General features: G+C 49.9%; 1 protein-coding gene across 1 annotated transcript in view; it reads left to right on the top strand.

The window, feature by feature from the left end:
• Window positions 1–17145, top strand: part of GPC4 (glypican 4) — a gene marked incomplete at its 5' end in the record, with an annotated part of 39727 nt that overhangs the window by 4788 nt on the left and 17794 nt on the right. The window contains one exon of the mRNA XM_081336419.1: window positions 181–953. Within this exon, the coding sequence (XP_081192545.1) occupies window positions 181–953 (773 nt within the window). The remainder of the gene's footprint in view (window positions 1–180; window positions 954–17145) is intronic.

The following is a 17145-nucleotide window of genomic DNA, read 5'->3' as shown; positions in this document are numbered from 1 at the left end:
CAGAGGGGCTTTTGCCCCCGAAAGGTCTAAGTTGAAATTCAACAGGTCGAGAGGACCTGTTGGGGAAATAAGGCTCTTTTCTTGCAATTTACACAAAGACCCGGCGCGGGGGGGGGAGGGCATCTGGAAGATTAACAAGAATTGCTGCCGTCCCGGTCTGGGCTCTGAGCTTGGTTTTAGGGGCGTCCGAACTCCTTGGCTCCGGACACGTGTCTTCCACCGGGAGCCGCTTCCGAGTGGGCCCAGCATTCCTCGGCTCTCTTATTCATTTCGCCCTTTCTCCGCGGGCCGGGCGGGGGGGAGAAGGGAGCAGCCGCAGGCGGGCGCCTTCCCACGACACGCGCTCCCCGCTCGGGGGCCCGGGAGCTGGGCGGGCGGCGGGACCCAGCAGCCACAGCCGGCGCGAAGTTTGCAACCTAGGGTCTCCCCCCCCCGGAACGGAGCCCGCGGAGCCTCCCTCGGCGCGGAGAGGCCGGCCGGCCCGTCCGCCCTTCCCTCCCGGCTGGCGCGCCGGGAGGCGGGGAAGGAGGCGGCTCGCCCCCGCCGCGCCCCGCCCTCGCCCGGCCCGCCTCCCGCTCGCCTCCCCGGGCGCCGCTCCAGCCTCGCCGCCCAACTTTGCGCCCGCCGGAGCAGCAGCAGCCGCCGCCGCCGCGCCAAGCCAGCCTCGCCGGAGCAGCGCCGCACCGGGAAGCCCGCGAGCCTCGCCGGGGCGGCCGCGGCGGGGAGCCTCGCCTGCCCAGCCGGCCCCGCCCTGCCCGCCGCCGGCATGCCCGCCCTGCCCGCCCGCCGCCCGCCGCTCCTGCCGCCGCTCCTGCCGCCGCTGCTGCTGCTGCTCTGGGCGGCCGGGCTGGAGGCGGCGGCCGAGCCGCGCTCGCGAAGTTGCTCCGAAGTGAAGCGGCTCTACGTGGCGCGGGGCTTCAGCCAGAGCGAGGCGCCCAGCCACGAGATCAACGGTGAGCCGCGCCGCGGGGAGGGCCGGCCGGGCTGCCAGGCGGCGCCCCCGCCGGGAAGGGGCTCGGCGGGCGGGCGGGGGGTCCGCGGCGCCTGGCCCTCCCCGTTGCCCCGGCCGGGGCCGTCGCCGCTTCCCCCCTCCCTTGCCGGCGGCGGCCGCGGGGTGGCGGGACGTGCTCGGCGGGGAATCCCCGGTCCGGGGCCGCTCGGTGCGGGACTGCGCCCCCCGCCCGAGGCACGCACCCCGGGCCTGCCTTCCCACGTGCCGGGAAGCGCGCCTGGCCGGGTCTGCGGAGCGCCGGGATGCCTGCCTGTTGCACGGGCTGGGGGGGCAGGCGGGGGGGCCGCTGCGGCTTTGCAAAAGTGTCGGGGCAAAAAGGGGGGGCTCCCGGCTGGGCAGGCGCGGAGCTTCCCTCCCTCCCTCTGCGGAACCCCTTTGGGCAAAAAGGGGGGGGGCTGGAGGGAGGGGGGTCTTTGCAAGGGCGCGATGCATTCAAGCGAACCACGCAGGAATTTGCCGATGGAATTTGCAACCATGGTTGCCTCCCCCCCGCCCGCGCCATGTGGCCGCCCCCCCCGCCCGCCTCCCTCGCCTCGCCCCGGGGAGGAGTCTCTGGCCGGCTCGGCGCTGGGGATTGGCGGCGGGGAAGGAGCCGGGCTTGATCTGGCTCGGCTTTTTCTCTAATTGAGGCAAGGCGAAGCGCGTGGGAAGGCGGCTCCCCCTCCTTTGTCGCCGGGCTGGGCGAGGGGGGAGGCGGGGCAGGGACGCTCCGGGTCGGCGCTTGCTCGGGCTCTGGCCGAGATGCCCGGGGGCGCCTGGGCCGGCTTTTGCGAGGATTGCGGGGAAGGAGGGTCGCTGCTGCTCTCGGAGCTTGCTTGTTTTCTTGCAGACGTTTCATTACCCAAATTAGGTAACGTCGTGTTCCGTAGTTAGGATAATGAAACGTCTGCAAGAAGACAAGCGGGGACCCCTCGTTTCAACCCTGCGGTATTTGAGCTGCAAATATTCTCCTTCGTTGATTGCGGGGAAGGCAGCCGGGGCGCCCCAGCCCTGGGTGCCCCTGCCCACCTGGGGGCTGGCGACCCACAGCCTTGGCTTCCCGCAGTCCTGGCCTGGGGGTGGGGGCGATGAACGTTTAGCCCAGGGGCGTCCAACCTGGGCAACTTGGATTCCCAAAATTCCCCAGCCAGCTATGTGTAAGTGGCTGGGGAATTCTGGGACTTGAAGTCAACAAGTTTGCCCAGGTTGGATCCCCCTGGTTTAGCCCCTGGGAACAGCAGCGCCCGCCCTCCCCCCCTGTTTTGGTTGGCTGCCTTGAAAGGCACACCTGTGGAGCTCGCAGAGCAGTTGGCATTTCCACCTGGCCCATTGGATCAATAGAGGCTTTGAGGCCCACTCGGTCCAGAGTGGGGCGGGCTCGGAAAGTGCCCGGCATCCGCTGGGCGAGGAGAACGGTGCCCATTGAAGGCTGAGTTTGCTCCAAGTTTGGCTGGAGAACTTTTCCGTCTCAGCAAATGAGACTGTTTGTCCTTCAAGAAGTCATCCGTCCAACCTCAGGGCCAGCAGGCGGTCTGTGCCAGCTAGGGAGGTGCCAGCGACAGCCTTTCAACACAGCCCCTGCCTTTTGGCAAGGGTCCTACTCCCCATTTGGAGGGGGAGAGGGCGAGGGCTGAGACTGAAGTCTGGATGAAACACTTGGACTGCCTTGGACGTCCCCTGGGCTGCATCATCTCCCCCAGGGCTCTGGGCACTAAGTGAGACGTGCCCGTCACGACGTTCCCTACAAGGCGGTCCCTGCCCCCGAGATCAGCCTAACACTGTGTCCTGGCTTGGACTACAGTACCCATCTTCCATCTGCGTGGATTTGCTTTCAGGCCTACTGTGGCCCATGAAAATCGGAGCTTTCTCACTTAGCAGGTTGCATAAAGGGCTGACAAGGATTAAAGGAAACCATGGCTTAGCAGAATGTCTGGATCCAGTGCCTGGATCTGTTCAGTATGTTTGGCCCTGCAAGCTTCAGAAGGGGGGGGGGGTTCCTTGCTGCATCATTGATGATCTGCATCTTTGATGAACATAGAAGGCCCCTCTGTTTGGGGGCCACCGCAGACCCACCAGCCTGCAAAACAGACCAATCTTTGGATTATCCCCCTCCCTCTCCTCCCAGCCTGGAGTTCTCTTCCCTTGACTGCTGGAGTTGTTATTTTGCTTGTCCTGGGCGAAGACATTTTTATTTTTCCTTTTAGCTTCCTAATAATGTCTTAACTTTTCATGCTGCCGTAGCATTTTACTGCTGGCTTTATTTCTGCCGCTTTGGAGGCAGAGGTGTGGGGGCATTGGAGCCCCCGGGTTTCATCTAAACGTTTTTTTTATTTCCAGTTCTAAGTTGATGTTAGCTTTGTTTGTTTTTCTTCCTAAAGCTGCCATGGCGTCTTGCATAGTTTGAAAAGGTGGTGCGGAGCCTTTAAAAAGAAAGAAATCAGAATCTGATTTGGCAGAGGCTCTGGACTTTCAAATCCTAACTGATTTTTGGGAGCATTTTATCTCTTGAGGAGGATGCTTCACATTTAACGTGAGCCTCATGGAGACCTGACTGGTCCTTCCAGTTCCACCACCGTCTAGTTTAACTCAGTGATCCTGTGTGTGTGTGTGGGGGGGCGTGTGTCTGTGTGTATGATTTTGTCTTCATTCTCCCAGAATAGTGGATTCTTAGAAGCAGGGTCTGAATGACGTGAGCCAGGGCATACAACGTCCAGGCCCTGCGGAGTGTGTGTGTGTGTATCCTCTCCAGCTTTGCAAGGTATCCCTGCGGTGTGCACACTTGCATCTGGTCTGCGTATTCTGGGTCTTGTAGTCCAGCCTGGCTGGAAGACACTGCCAGACTGGGGTCAGCCAAACCTCTGCTGGTGGGGCAAGGGGCCAGTGGAGCCTGGGTTTGCTGTGGATAATTTGAGTGGTGGGCTAGATCTTATCCAGGCCTATAATCGAGAGGGGAACTTTTGTGCTTTCTCACATCTCCTTTTTGTCGTGGAGTTTTCCTGGCGCGCGCAAAATTGCCCCCCTCGTATTTAAAACATTGGAGAGGCTGCCCCACTTCCCAGAAACTCCCCCCCCCTTGAGTTGTTTGTCTCCCCCCCTCCCCTCGTCCAAGCCTTGCCTGGCGCTTTATTTTCTGCCTTGAATGGCTAACCGGCCTGCATTCTCCCAGGGAACAAAAGGATTGTGAGCCGGGCCCTTTGAGAGACCACCAAGGACCCACACCCTAGCCGCGCCGTTTCACACGACTTCTTTCAACAATAACAAAAATGCATGACTGAGTGGCTCAAAAATGTGAAGGGTCCCAGCCATTCATGGGTGTCGAGATGCTGTGGGGGGGGCAGGATAGACATTCCTCCCTCCCCCCCTCCCCCAGTAAAGAGCCTTTTGCACTTTGAGAGAGAGCAGAGCATTCAATACTTTTCCAGGTAGGGATTATCCCTCTCTTCTTTCACAGACAAAATCTGTTGGGCTCTGGCGAAGTTGCTCGGCAGCTCAGAAGTGTTTGCACTCGGCCTGCAAACAGGTAGCAGCAGATGGGACTCCAGAGCCAGTAATGCTGGGCCAGATGGGTTATAATGCGGCTTTTGAGATTTGTGCCCAGCACACTGGATGATTGTGCCTGGATAAACCCACCAGTACTGAATTCTGGGTTTTGAAGGCAGTTTCTGAACCTCAGCAACTTTTAAGAAGTGTGGACTTCAACTCCCAGAATTCCCCAGCCAGCATCTCTGAAGCCCACCCCTCTTAAAGTTGCTGAGGTTGAGGGACTGTTGGAAGAGATGGGCAGGTAGGCCCTGTTGCCTTCGAATTTGGACTATTGAATCTGTGTTGGCTTACTTAGGATACAGGCTAGGTTGTGTTTAGTTTGTCCTACAAACCATAAACCTTGAGCAGGTGGTGATCCCAGCCAGTTTCTCCTCCTCAGAACCTGGGACTCTGACTGCATATGGAGGCTCTGCTGCTGTGTTCTCAGATTTTGGCGCAGGAGATATTTCCAAGCAGAGGTTCACTCCAGCATCAGCATCTTTTCATGAGTGCTCCAAGGGTTTCCATGCCCTGGCCAGAATTTCTGGATACTTGATTCCTGCTTCTTTCAGCTCCCTGGTCCGTCCTCCCTCCCTCCCTCCCTCCCTCCCTCCCTCTCTCCCTCATTACTACTTTGAGGTTTCAGGACAGGGAAGACATCTGTCATTTGTGTGGCCCTCCGTCAGTTGGTGGATGGCCCTCCCTGGTTTTTGATTGTTGGCTTCTCTGGCCCTTCAGAATAGGATAAACCTTTGCCCCTTTCGCCTACAGAGGTAATACGTGCCAACCTTCCTTGTTTTCCTGTCCTCACTGGCATTTCAGGGGTGCTTGGCAGCTGTGGATGGCGGTCAGCCAGTCAAAGATTTCAGAATATTTCCTGGAAGGAAATGAAGCTAGTGCAGGAGACTGTTGCGGCTGACCAGTCCAGACTTAATCTGAAGGCTTCTGATTCCTGGTCCTTCTAAGTCAGGGCTTGCATTTCTGCTCTGTCACCGGGTAGCATTTGACTGCCAGATGGAGGAGAAGCCATCTGGGCATTTAAAGCTTGCCCAGATTTCGGGTGCATCATCCTTCCTTCTCAAGCAGAGGTCTCCAAACTTGACAGCTTTAAGACTTGGGGACTTCAGCTCCCAGAATTGATTTCTGCTTGATCACTTGTCTGGTGTTAATCCCTGCTTCTCTTGAGTGTTGACTGCTGTAGTAGAGGATGCCTTCTGATCAAGAGCCATTCCCACACTCACTGAGGGTGTCACCTAGTCTGGTCTGCAGGCTCAGAGAGCGCCAAGGCCTCCACCGTTCAACCATGAGCACCAGACATTCTCTCCTACTAGGCAGGAAGTAGATAAGCAAGATTTCGATGGGAGAAGCACCTGGTTGCATCAGGAACTGGATTGGGTAACCAATTCTTGTAGCATGGTGGACCTCCCAGGAGGATCAGGGCCAGTCCCGCCTGGACTGGAGACATATCCTGAATTCTTGGCTAGGCCTAGTTGGGGACCTAATCTGGCTGTTGTCTCTGGGCCTCCCCAGCCTTGGTTTGGATCAGCTGGAGCCCAGCAAAAAGGGAGGGGGGGCATTGGCCTTTACTGATGGAGCTCGGAGCGGAGCGCGTGGGAGGATTCATGGTCTTGGCAGCCTTTCCCAGAAGGGCCAGAATAAACAGTTACTGCATTCGGTGTCATTTATAGTCAAATTATGATAGCTATTTTTTCAGAGGGCCTCCATTATCAGGTGCTTCCTCCCCAGGGCAATTTTGCTTTGCCCTGGAGTCATGCAGTCAGGTGGAGAACGGGGGGGGGGGGGGAGAGAGAGGGGGGGCGGGGAAGTGCACAGGGCTAGGGCTGTATCATTTTGTATTTTCTGCTTTGCCACCTCTTGAATCCAAATAACCCCACACCATTGGGGAAGGTTGATTCCCACTACGACCACACACATCACTTCATAATTGCTGTGACTTGCTTTTAGCAACTCTGATTCGGCTTACAACCTTCGTAAAAATGGTTGCAAAATCAGGTGTGGTCGCATGGTAACTCGATTTACAACCAGAATTCCAGTTGTGGTTGTAGCTGAGAAACACACGTTGGCTGGGCAGCCTCTCTCCTTTCTCGTAGGGAAATTTTAAAGATTACAGCCCGGTGTAGATGTTGCTTCTTGAGAGCAAAACCCTGCCTTGTTAAAAGGGATTAAACTCCCTCGCAGTGGGGAAAATGCATTTGCACAAAAAGGCTCCTTCACAACCCTGAAGTTGATGCGTTGGAATTCTTCTCAAGCGGTCAGCGCCGTTTGCAGCTTTTAAAATCATGAGTGTTGTGTTGGAGGGAGGGAAAGTCAGTGGAGGGATTTTAAAATTCAGAGCAAAGCTATTTTCCCCTGCCCGCCAAATTCCCTCCTGCCCAAATGCAGGAACACAAAAACGTGGGTATCTGCTGGGAAGCAAATCCCACACACCCACAAGGGTCTTTTGTTCTCCCCAGTGCGGGCCTGTCTAATATCATGGTACGATGCTTCCTTGGTGCTTCTTAGTGGCATGATGAAAAAATGTAGTTAATTATGGTGCAGGACGAGAGGAGAGAGAGAGAGAGAGAGAGAGAGAGAGAGAGAGTGTCTCGGGTTTGGCACGGATGCCAAGGTTTCCACCTGAGGCTGGTGGCACCCAGCATAGGCCTCTTGTTCTCGCTGCTGAAGCCAACCTTTTTTAAAAGCAGGTTTCCAAGCCTGGGTGTTCTGGGCTTGGCATCCTGGTACGTTGCAAAAAATAAATTAATAATAATAGTAATGCTGCGCTGGGGAGAAAATTGCATGCTGCTGAATCTTTTTCCCCCAAAATACCAAGATAATATTTAGTATTTATCCATTCAAATCCATCTCCTCCTTGGATATCAGATAAAACCCACTGCGTTCTGCTCAGGGCCGGGCAGTCGTTTTCGGTTGACCTGGGCTGTTTTGGTGGTTGCGTTGCATCGACTTCATCAGCTGCAAAAAGACTCCAGGGAGTGTCTCTCATTTGTGGTTCTGTGCAGTGAATGTGATGAAATTCTCCTGGTTTAAACCGTGCTACTCCAAGCCTTCCCAAGAGCGCTTGGCCTCTTCGTGGAAGTGCTGAGCTGCTGATCTTGTGGCACTTCCTGGAATGACCGAGTGAAGGAACTCCGGGGTTCCTTCTATATCTGGTAAATTAAAATTCCTGCAGGAGAATTTTTTGCTTCCTTATTCCACTTCCCACCGGGCTGAATACGTTGCTTCTTGGGAGAACCAATAATACACTGTGCAATTTCAAGAGTGCAGGTAGTCCTTGACTTATGACACAATTGGGACCAGAATGTTGTTGCTAAGCAAGGCGGCTGTTAAGGGAGTCCCATTTTATTTTTACACTATCTTTGTTATGGTTGTTAAGTGAATCACATGGTTGTTAAGCAAATCCATATTCTCCTGCTGACTTTGTGTGGCAGAAGCCGGCTGGGAAGGTCCCAAAGGGGAGTCACGTGATCCTGGACACTGCAACTGTCACAGATACATGCCAGTTTCCAAGCACTTGAGTTTTGGTCACATGACTAAGAGGATCAACAGTCATAAGTGCGAGGACCAGTCATGAATTTTTTTTCAGTTCCACTGTAGCTTTGAATGCTCGTTAAACAAGCTGTTGCAAGTTGAGGACTCCTTGTAACAGACTGGGGGGGTTTGCCAAGGACTCTCTTGGTGTCTTTTTAAATCAGCATACTTGCATTGCAGGCTAGATCCCTGGCCTAAGGGCAATTAAAATAATTTTTTTTCCTGGTTGTAGATGTTTAAAGTGTGTGCAGCCAGATTTCAGACACCTGTTACTTGCCCAGGGCTAAACTTTGATCTTTGCTTTTCTGATAGAGTTAATGAGTTGGGGCCTGCCAAAGTATTTACACAGAGCTGTAGCAATGGTTAACAACAAAAGACATTTGTCAGACTGCTTTTCTGCTGCAGAGCAATGCTTGTTTGATTAAAACAGATGCATCGGCATTCTCTCTTCGTTTAGAACTTATTTTGGTATTTCGTTGGGCATGAACACAAGCCAAAGCAAATAGTGGTGAGCAAAAATAACATTCTACCTGTTTTTGTTTTCATTGTGACTCCATGGAGAAGACTCCTTCGCAAGGCCCAGCCAACCCTGTTGAGCTGTTGATACCCCCTCTAAGCGGAGAACACTTGAGAACAGAAGGTGGCTTGTAATTTTCCGCATGGGCTTGGAAAAGTTGAGTGAGAAGATGCCCCAAAGGAAAGTAAGGTTGCCTTCATCCCATCAGGTTGAATTGGTCAGTTTTGATGCTTGTTACATTTGGGTTAAGAGACGCAAACCCAAGACCATGTTGTGAAGACCTGGAGACCATGTTGTGCTGGCCAATGCAACATCTAAGCTTTGTAGGAAGTAGTAGTTGAAGATTTCCAGAATTGTGGAGTGGGAAGGGGCCACCACAAGGAGCATCTAGCCCAGCCTTCTTCAGGGTGCAGAACAACCAATTCAAGCATCCTTGAGATGCGGCTTTTCTTAAAAGCTTTCAGAACCCCCAACTTCCATCAGTAGATCGTTCCACTGTTACGCAGATTTGACTTATATCCAAGTGAAGTCTAGGTAGCTACAGCTTGTGTCCTGCTCCTTGTTTCTGTGGCAGTAGAAACTTAACTGCTGAGGATCTTCCCTATGACACCCTTGTATACCTGAACACTAATGTGTGAATCCCTGTCCAAACAAAAGGCAGTTTCTGTTTCTTCATGACTTGCACCCAGTTTTTATGACCTCAACTCCATGGTTGTTTGGTTTTTCCCCATTACTCTTAGGCTCTCTTTGCTAGCTGGGCTTGCTTTTAAGAAGACCCGTGAAGAATTCTATCTTTTGGTGAAGGACTTTGACCATTTAGGAGATCTGGAAAAGGTTACCCGGTTGAAGGCGGGAGTTCTTGGGCAGCTTAAGCGCCTATCAGTTCATCCATGCTGGTTTATCTGCACATTAAGCACCTTTGATCAAGAGGTTAATTAAAAGAGTTCTCCTCAACTGTTGAGGAGCTCCTAATGAACTGGGCAGGGGTTTCCTTCAAATATTCCTACAGCAAGTGGCTACAGAAACGTCAGACCACAGAAGATATCATAAAAGAACCAATTTAATCAACCGACTTGTTAATTCAGATTTGTTTAACTGCCTGAAAGTCCCGATAACAAATGACTGGGTAGGGGAAAGGGCAGGCTGGAGAATGTAGGATAGTTAGAGATGAAAGTAGAAGAGATTAAAAATTAAGAATCTGAGTTTGGGATCCACAAAGACCCCTGTTCAAATCTCCTGTACTGCTCAGTTGAACCAATCCGTAGGATTCTTGCTTAGATCAGAAGGAAGGAAGAACTGTGTGTATGCTTCCTTGAATATAAAAAAAGGACTTCCCCAAATGATTTTTTTACAATTTGATGAATTACTTGACAAATTTGTTCATTTGGCAGGTTTGCACAATGTGTTCAACCCTAAAGCACCCACCAGTTGGGTTTGTCCAGCAAGTTATTGGTGATTAAAACCAACCAAGAGTACCAAGTTGTGTGAATGCAGCTAAGTAGGTCAGTCATTGATCTGGTAGACTGTCAACACAACCAACGTACCTGTCCAATTCTCTGGTGTCCACCTGAGATGATTCCATCCAACAGAGAGCCAGTTAATTCTGGTCTGGTATTGAAGTTTCCAACCAGCTGTGGGATCCCAGAGGGGCCTTGTCCTGAAGGCCTTTGTAGGGCTTGACGGGGGATATTTCCAAAAACTGGAACAAGGCATGAAGTTCCATCTGGCCCTCAGCCCACTCTGTCTGGTCAGTTCAGCTGGGTTTCCCCCCTTCCCTTCCTCTGCCTGAATAAACTTTGCAGCTGAGTTAGGAGCAGACAAAACAGTTGTGGAGGAATTACAGATCTTCTGACAGGGGTTATATTATGGAGTTGTTTGTGAGGTACAGGGAGCAATTTGTGTACGTGTGGTTGGCTGGCTCACAGCAGAATTGATGGGGAGTAACGCTGGAGGCGTGGGTTGGCCAGCCAGCTACTGACCAGCTGGAATTGAAACACAGAAAGCTATTTCAGCGCAGTGCTGACTAAGCTGGCCCAGGACAGGGTCTCCCAACCCTGGCAACTCCCAGAATTCCCCAGCCAGCTTCGCTGTCCATCTCCTAGACCAGCAGATCTCAACTTTAAGAAGGATGGACCAAAATTCCGGTTGCTGAGCGAGTTGGTTCTGAAGAGGCCAGTTTTACGTTCTTTTTTGCCACGGTTGTTAAATGAATCACTGCAGTTCTTAAATGAGTCACTAAGCAGATCTGTCTTCCCCCATGGACTTGGGAAGGTCAGGAGGGCAATCCCATGACCCTGTAAATACAAGCCAGTTGCCAGGTGTCCAAATTCTGATCATGTGGCCAGGGGCCACCATCCGTCCCACAGTTGTGAGCCCCAGGAGCAGTCCTCAGTCATTTTTTCAGTGCCTTGGTAACTCTCAACGGTCGCTAAGTGAACGGTTGCAGATTGAGGACTACACATACTTCCTCGCTACCCTGAGCCTTAGTTCAATGTTGGTTGTTGAAGAAGGTCCAGTTGTTCGATTGCGTCTGTGCCACACACCAAGTGATAAACGGACTTTGCAGACCATACCAGATGGATCTATATCATTCGTTAATTATGTGGAATTGGTTAAAAAAGCACGCAGATGCTTATGAACCAGGCCGTTCTGCGTGGCTTAGGAAAATTAAGTGCTAGATGCTCTGCTTTTTCAGCGTGCCTGGACAAAGGGCTGTTATAGGCCTCCCTGGTTTTAATTCTTTCCTTCTTTTTGCTGTAGTGTGAACAAAAGGAAGACTTGAGTCTCCATTGTCAAGGAATACTCCAGGTGCAATGTCATTTAAATGTTAATTTGGCAATATTTTTTTTATGGTCAAACAAATGGGCAAATGCCCCCTGATTGAAATGCATGGCTTGTTTCAAGGCCTCGGAGAAAGCTTGAAGTTCCTCTCTTCTCAGAGAGGGGAGGAAACTGAAGCGTAACCATTTTTCCTTGTCATAGCTAATAAAGTTTGCTTAGGTCTTAATTTTTCTACCTCGCTTCACAAAGTAATTGAAACTTCCCTTTTACTGCCTCCCCTTCCGATCCCCTCCCCCCCTCCCGGTACGGGGTGGGGGGCGGAATTCATGATTTGGTCAGTGAATAAATGGAATTTCAGCAAGAAACCTAGCGACAAATTCATGTGGCCAAATTCTCTTGAGTGAGATGGCTATAAACCGATTGGGTAGCTGGTCCCCTCAAGATGCAACGGCGCTAAAAGGGGAGGGGGGAAGGTAAAGATGTATTTTTATGGGAAGAAAAGCAAACGTTTTAGGAAAATATATATGAGAGAATGAATGGGAAGAGATTCATTGGCTGTTACTGATTGCGGCTGGGTAAATTGTGCTGAAGGCTTATGGTGCTTGCAAGGAGATTTTCCTCTGAAAGATGGGCATAAAACTACTTTTGTCTCCCCTTGAGACATGGTATGGGTGGAAAAGAAGATGTAAACTTTATAAGCGATACGGAAAGTATTAGAACTATTTTAAAACAGCAGATGGTCAGATAAATAAGATGGCTGCCTTGGAAAACAGGAGTGTGATCAACTATCCATTCTTGTTATGCTTGAAGAAGTAGAAGCCGTGAGGAGGAAGGATTAAGGTACTTTGGTTCCTGCAAAGTGCCCCCATGGTCCAAAACCACAGAACTGTTTGTGTTTGTGAGTTCACTCATGCATGCCAAGTGGCAATGGAGAAGATGACGCCAGGGACGGGGTGAGATCAGAACTAGAGCATAACCAGGCTCTAATAAAATGTTTACTGGTGTTAATCCAGTTGATGTAAACAGCCAAGGCAGAGATGAGCAGGAAAAAGAGGCATTGATCCTGAATTATTAGGATGGAAGATTGCAGACAACCTGGAAAAAGGTTCAGAGAGGGCAATGAGATGACCAGGAGATTGGAAATTGTCCTTCAAGAGAGAGATTGAAGCGGTGTTTCTGGGAAGTCCACACACAAGGTTGAGAAATAACTGTTTTGAAGGAACTGAGATTGGTCACCCTTGGAAAACAGATGGTTGATTTGATAGCACTGGGTGTCATGCAGAAGAACCTTTTGTTATTGGTCATTCCTGGATCCAGGATGGCAAAGAATCCTCAGAAGTTCTAGAAAAGCAGTTCTTAAATCCATGTCGAGAACTTCCTAGCAGAAAGAGAAGCTCAGCAGCAAATCAGTGACTGGTTCAAGGTGTGTCTACATCTCTTGGTTGCTGGTGTCTGAGCAAAGCTTTGTAGGAGATAATTCAGGCAGCTTTTCCTCCTAACTGCCTGTGGCCTGTGACCTTTGCTGGAGAACCTGACCTGTTGGTTGGCTGGCTATCATTAGGCACAGCAAGGCAATAAACGGTGGAAATCTTCCTACTTTTATTAAGACTGCACTTAATAACAGTAAATGCACACTAAGCTGTTTCGCTCTGTGTGGGCTGAAAACTTGTTTTCCCTCTTGCTGCAAAGAGGCAGAGGCAGAAGACTTAAAAATGCACATGGGGACGCTTTCTCCAGACCACCGGAGATGATCCCAACCCAGGACATGAACCAGTTTTGTCTCTTCTTGAGTAACATCTATACCATGCTAGAACTTTAAGCTAAAGATTGAGCAAGATAGCAAAGCAGCAAAACTCCCACATATTCCGAGCAGGGATGATATCCTTAAGCAGCAGACGTCAACAGGGTTGTGTCACAACTTAGGTGCAACATCAGAGAACTAGTAAATGATGCAAACAGCAGAAAGATAGGAGAAAATCTGTGTGTTTGCAATAGGAAAGAAACTGATAAACAGATAGGATAAGAGACAGAGAAATGTATGTCAGCAGCCGGGTGAGAAATTGGAACAATGGATTTCTCATAACCTGGATTAACAGGCCATGGGGCTGGGGTGGAGGTAGAGGACGGTGTCTCCAAGTGAATGGTTGGTGAGCATTCCATGGGTTTGTGAATGAGATCAGTCCAAAATTTGAAGGAAGTCCTGATACTAAAGATGCAATCAAGATGGACAGATGTCAACTGGGGCTGCTTTATTCTTAGGAGGTTCTCCTTGATGGTTCATGATTCTAAGAAACCTTCTGGTTTGTGAAGAATCAGCGCCCCTGAGCTGGTATTTTTGAGTACATCTTACAGTTGAGGAACGTGGAGATCCAAAACGATGAGTATTAGTTGAGCTCACCCACAAACCCAAGTTTCATTGAGTTCAGTATCTGATTTGATTGAAGAAGAAGCGTGAGAAGAAGTGGTTTATTAAGAAGGGGCTTCTGGATGCAGTGGGCTTTCTTCAGAGTAAATAAGCATGCCGGTAATGGGCTTCTGGACACTTCTGCTTGGAAGGAGGGACACCTTGGGTTGATGGGTTTGTTGCGTTCTTAATTTGTGATGCTGGCTTTTTTTTCTTTTTTCTTTTTGCTGAGTTTGAAACATTTGAGCTTTCTCATTTAAGTAATGATCTGTTCATACCAGTTGGGTTATTGGGGTGGGGGGGAAGGGTGATTCCCCAGTTGGGAGGCACAGTCAGGAACCAGAGGTTATAAGGCTACAGGCAAAGGAAGGTCATGACCTTGTTTTTTCGGCCAAGAAGACAGCCATAATGAGATGTGATTTTCTCTCTTTAAAAAGGGCAGTTGTTTGCATGAAGGAATGCGGTAACGGGATTCAAAGGAAACATGCCGACCTAACGAGGATTAAGCCTAATTATTTGCCCTGGTTCTCCAAGAAGGAACAGGATGTAAGTTTTTGATAGGAAATGGTGCTGGAGCAAGGGGAGGGGGAGAAAACCAGAATGGGTCCCCGTCCTCCGAATTATGCATGGAATGTGGAATTTAAGAAGGCCATTGAAGGTCCCGCTCACTTCTAATCATCCTTATTAGAAGGCTCCTAATCTCTCTGCTTGGGAACTTGCAAGTGATATTGGCGTTGGCTTAAATTAATTAATGACCGTAAAAACCATAATGGACGTTTATGGAACCAGGGGGCCCTTTGTTTAACAGAAGGCACCATTTTTGGAGAATTGCATTTGCAACTGCCCTGGCTGATGTCTGTTTTCTGCACGCTGCTCTTAGGAGAAACGCCTTTCTGAGGCTTCCTCAAAGACTTGAGTGGTGGACCTAAGCAAGGCAGCCTGGGGACTGGGAAATGTGATTTTAGGCCTACTGCAAGGGAGGGTTTTGGAAATGTAGAGGTGGGGGAGATTGACATTGATTAAATTCCTGAATGTTGGGAAGGGAGAGATGTAACGTATATGAAGGGAATCCTTTGAGAAGGCAGTTGGGTAGATGTGTCCCAATCTCTAATGCAGTGTTCCTCCAACTTGGCCACTTGAAGATGGGCGGACTTCAACTCCCAGAATTCCCAGCTACATTTTAGGTAGGTAGAGCAAAGCAGGTGGGGACAGAAAAGGAATCGTTGTCTGCTGTTATCTTGATTGTAGCCAGCAATGAAAAGATGTTCTCCTGGATTACTTCTGCTTGGTCTTCTGCACCTGAGATGCCATACATCTCTGCTTGATTCACATGTGCGCATTTGCAACCTGAGGAAGCCATCATTGGCCTTGAGCGATCTACAGAACACAGAACAAAGGAGTTTTCTGTAGATACAGAGTTGGAAGGGACCTTGGAGGCCTTCTAGTCCAACCCCCTGCTCAGGCAGGAGATCCCCTACCTTTCTGGACAAATAACTGTCCAGTCTCTTCTTAAAAACCTCCAGTGATGGAGCACCCACAACTTCTGGAGGCAAGCCGTTGCACTGGTTGATTGTTCTGCCTGAAATTTCTCCTTAGTTCTAGGTTGATTCTGTCGCTGATTAGTTTCCATCCGTTGCTTCTTGTTCAGATGCTTTGGAGAATAGGCTGAATCTGCAAGCACTGGGTGAATGTGGCCCCTTGAGCTGGTTGGATGTATTAGGCAAGACTCAAAAATGGATTAATTCAGAGATGAGATTAAGGTCCTTCTGCAAACAGTCTTGCATGGGATTTAGGAAAGTGGCAAATTTTACAATTAAGTTTCGAAAGAGGCTTCTTTATCCAGTAGACTTATCTAGATTTTAGCTAAGCCATAGCTTCAGGATTAGCTTTACATGATTTATAGAAGATTAGAGTCTCAGGCTGGCCTTTTCATCAGATAAGTTTCACGTTTATCTTGATTTATTAATTAGTTCTTTTCTTCTCCTTCTCTCTCTTCGCCCGGTTGTTTAAACCTAATGATTGTTCTGTTTGGCGCCCTATTACGATCTATGATTACAGCCATAAATCTCACTGGAGTTTTTGTTTTGGCTTCTTCCATGGAAGGAGAAAAATTCACAAGTTATTTACAGGCAGTTGTGTTTAGTAGGCTGGACTTCTGGGGTTGTCAAACAAGGATTTGGAAAGAGAAACGGAAGCAGGACTATGTAGAGAGGCAGCTTTCTTTCTCTTACTTCTTTCTTTTATTTCCAGAACAGAATTAAGTTTTCTAATGTAACTTCTGGCTCTAGTGCACAAGGCATAAATCTTCTCCTTTTTCGGAGCCTAGCATTCTTTCCACTGTAAATCCACAAGGCTTAATTTGTCCGTAAGTAAAAATGTCATGGGGGTTGGGGAAAAGTAATTTTAAAAAATAAAATCCCACCGATCTTGGGTTGTGCAAGGTATTTTAAGTTCGTACCGCAGGAATAACTAAAATGTCTGGCTTTGCAAGGAGCAGCTGAGCAAGCCCACAGAGCAGAAAAGCTCCTCTGAACATCTCCGTCTCTGGAGAGCAGGCGTGTAAGTTCATCCTAGGAGCTTTGTGGATGTCAGCCATTTTTGCTAGAATGGAGTCCAGCATTTTGTGGCATTGTAAAATTTATTAATGGCCATAATCCTTTTTCCTTTGCGGAGGTGGGGGGGACCAGGCCCATTGGTTGCTATTGTGGGGGAAAACCTGAAGGAAGGTTTGGTGTGCAGGTGATACCCCTCAGACTGTTGAAAGGCAGGATGCAAATCCCATAAAATAAAATTGTGGGTTGCACAATCAATAATGGAGAATGTCATCTTTCTGCGTCATCTTCTCTTCTTTGAATGGGACCCGATGGCTGGAGATTAGGTTGTGGTGCATCACTCCTAGCTGGGTCCATCTGTGGCCACTGACCATTTTGCTCCAGGTGACCAAGGAGAGACTTCTTTTATGCCCTTATTTTCCTCTTGTCTTTCCTGGTTTGTTGTGTTTCAGATGCTTTTCTTGGTCTTTCTCTGTTGAGCAGACTCCCTAACCCCAGCAGCACCTTAATTAGCAGTGATAAGAGGAACCTTAATCTCTCTTGATAAGGAGGAGACCAGGGCAAGTTGAGTGTGAAATTGGATTAGCCTCGGATTCTTTTGATGGCGATTTTCGGGGAAGTCGTAAACCATTAAGAGGGGACAATGCCCGCTGTTGTCTCCAGGAGCCAAAAGCTGACCAAGTACTTCCGAAGAGGAAGGATGATGAAGAACCAAGGCAGGGCGGAGCGTCTGAGCTCAGCCGGATTTGGCCAGCGGTGGTCATTGTGACCTTGTCGGCCACTTCTGTTCTTATGGTTGATGAACGTTGTGTGTTGAAGCTTCCCTGAA

Source organism: Vipera berus (genome assembly GCF_964194415.1).
Source record: "Vipera berus genome assembly, chromosome: 11".
Classification (NCBI taxonomy): Eukaryota; Metazoa; Chordata; class Lepidosauria; order Squamata; family Viperidae; genus Vipera; species Vipera berus.
The sequence above is the reverse complement of the archived record's forward strand: the minus strand, read 5'-3'. Positions and strand labels throughout refer to the sequence as shown.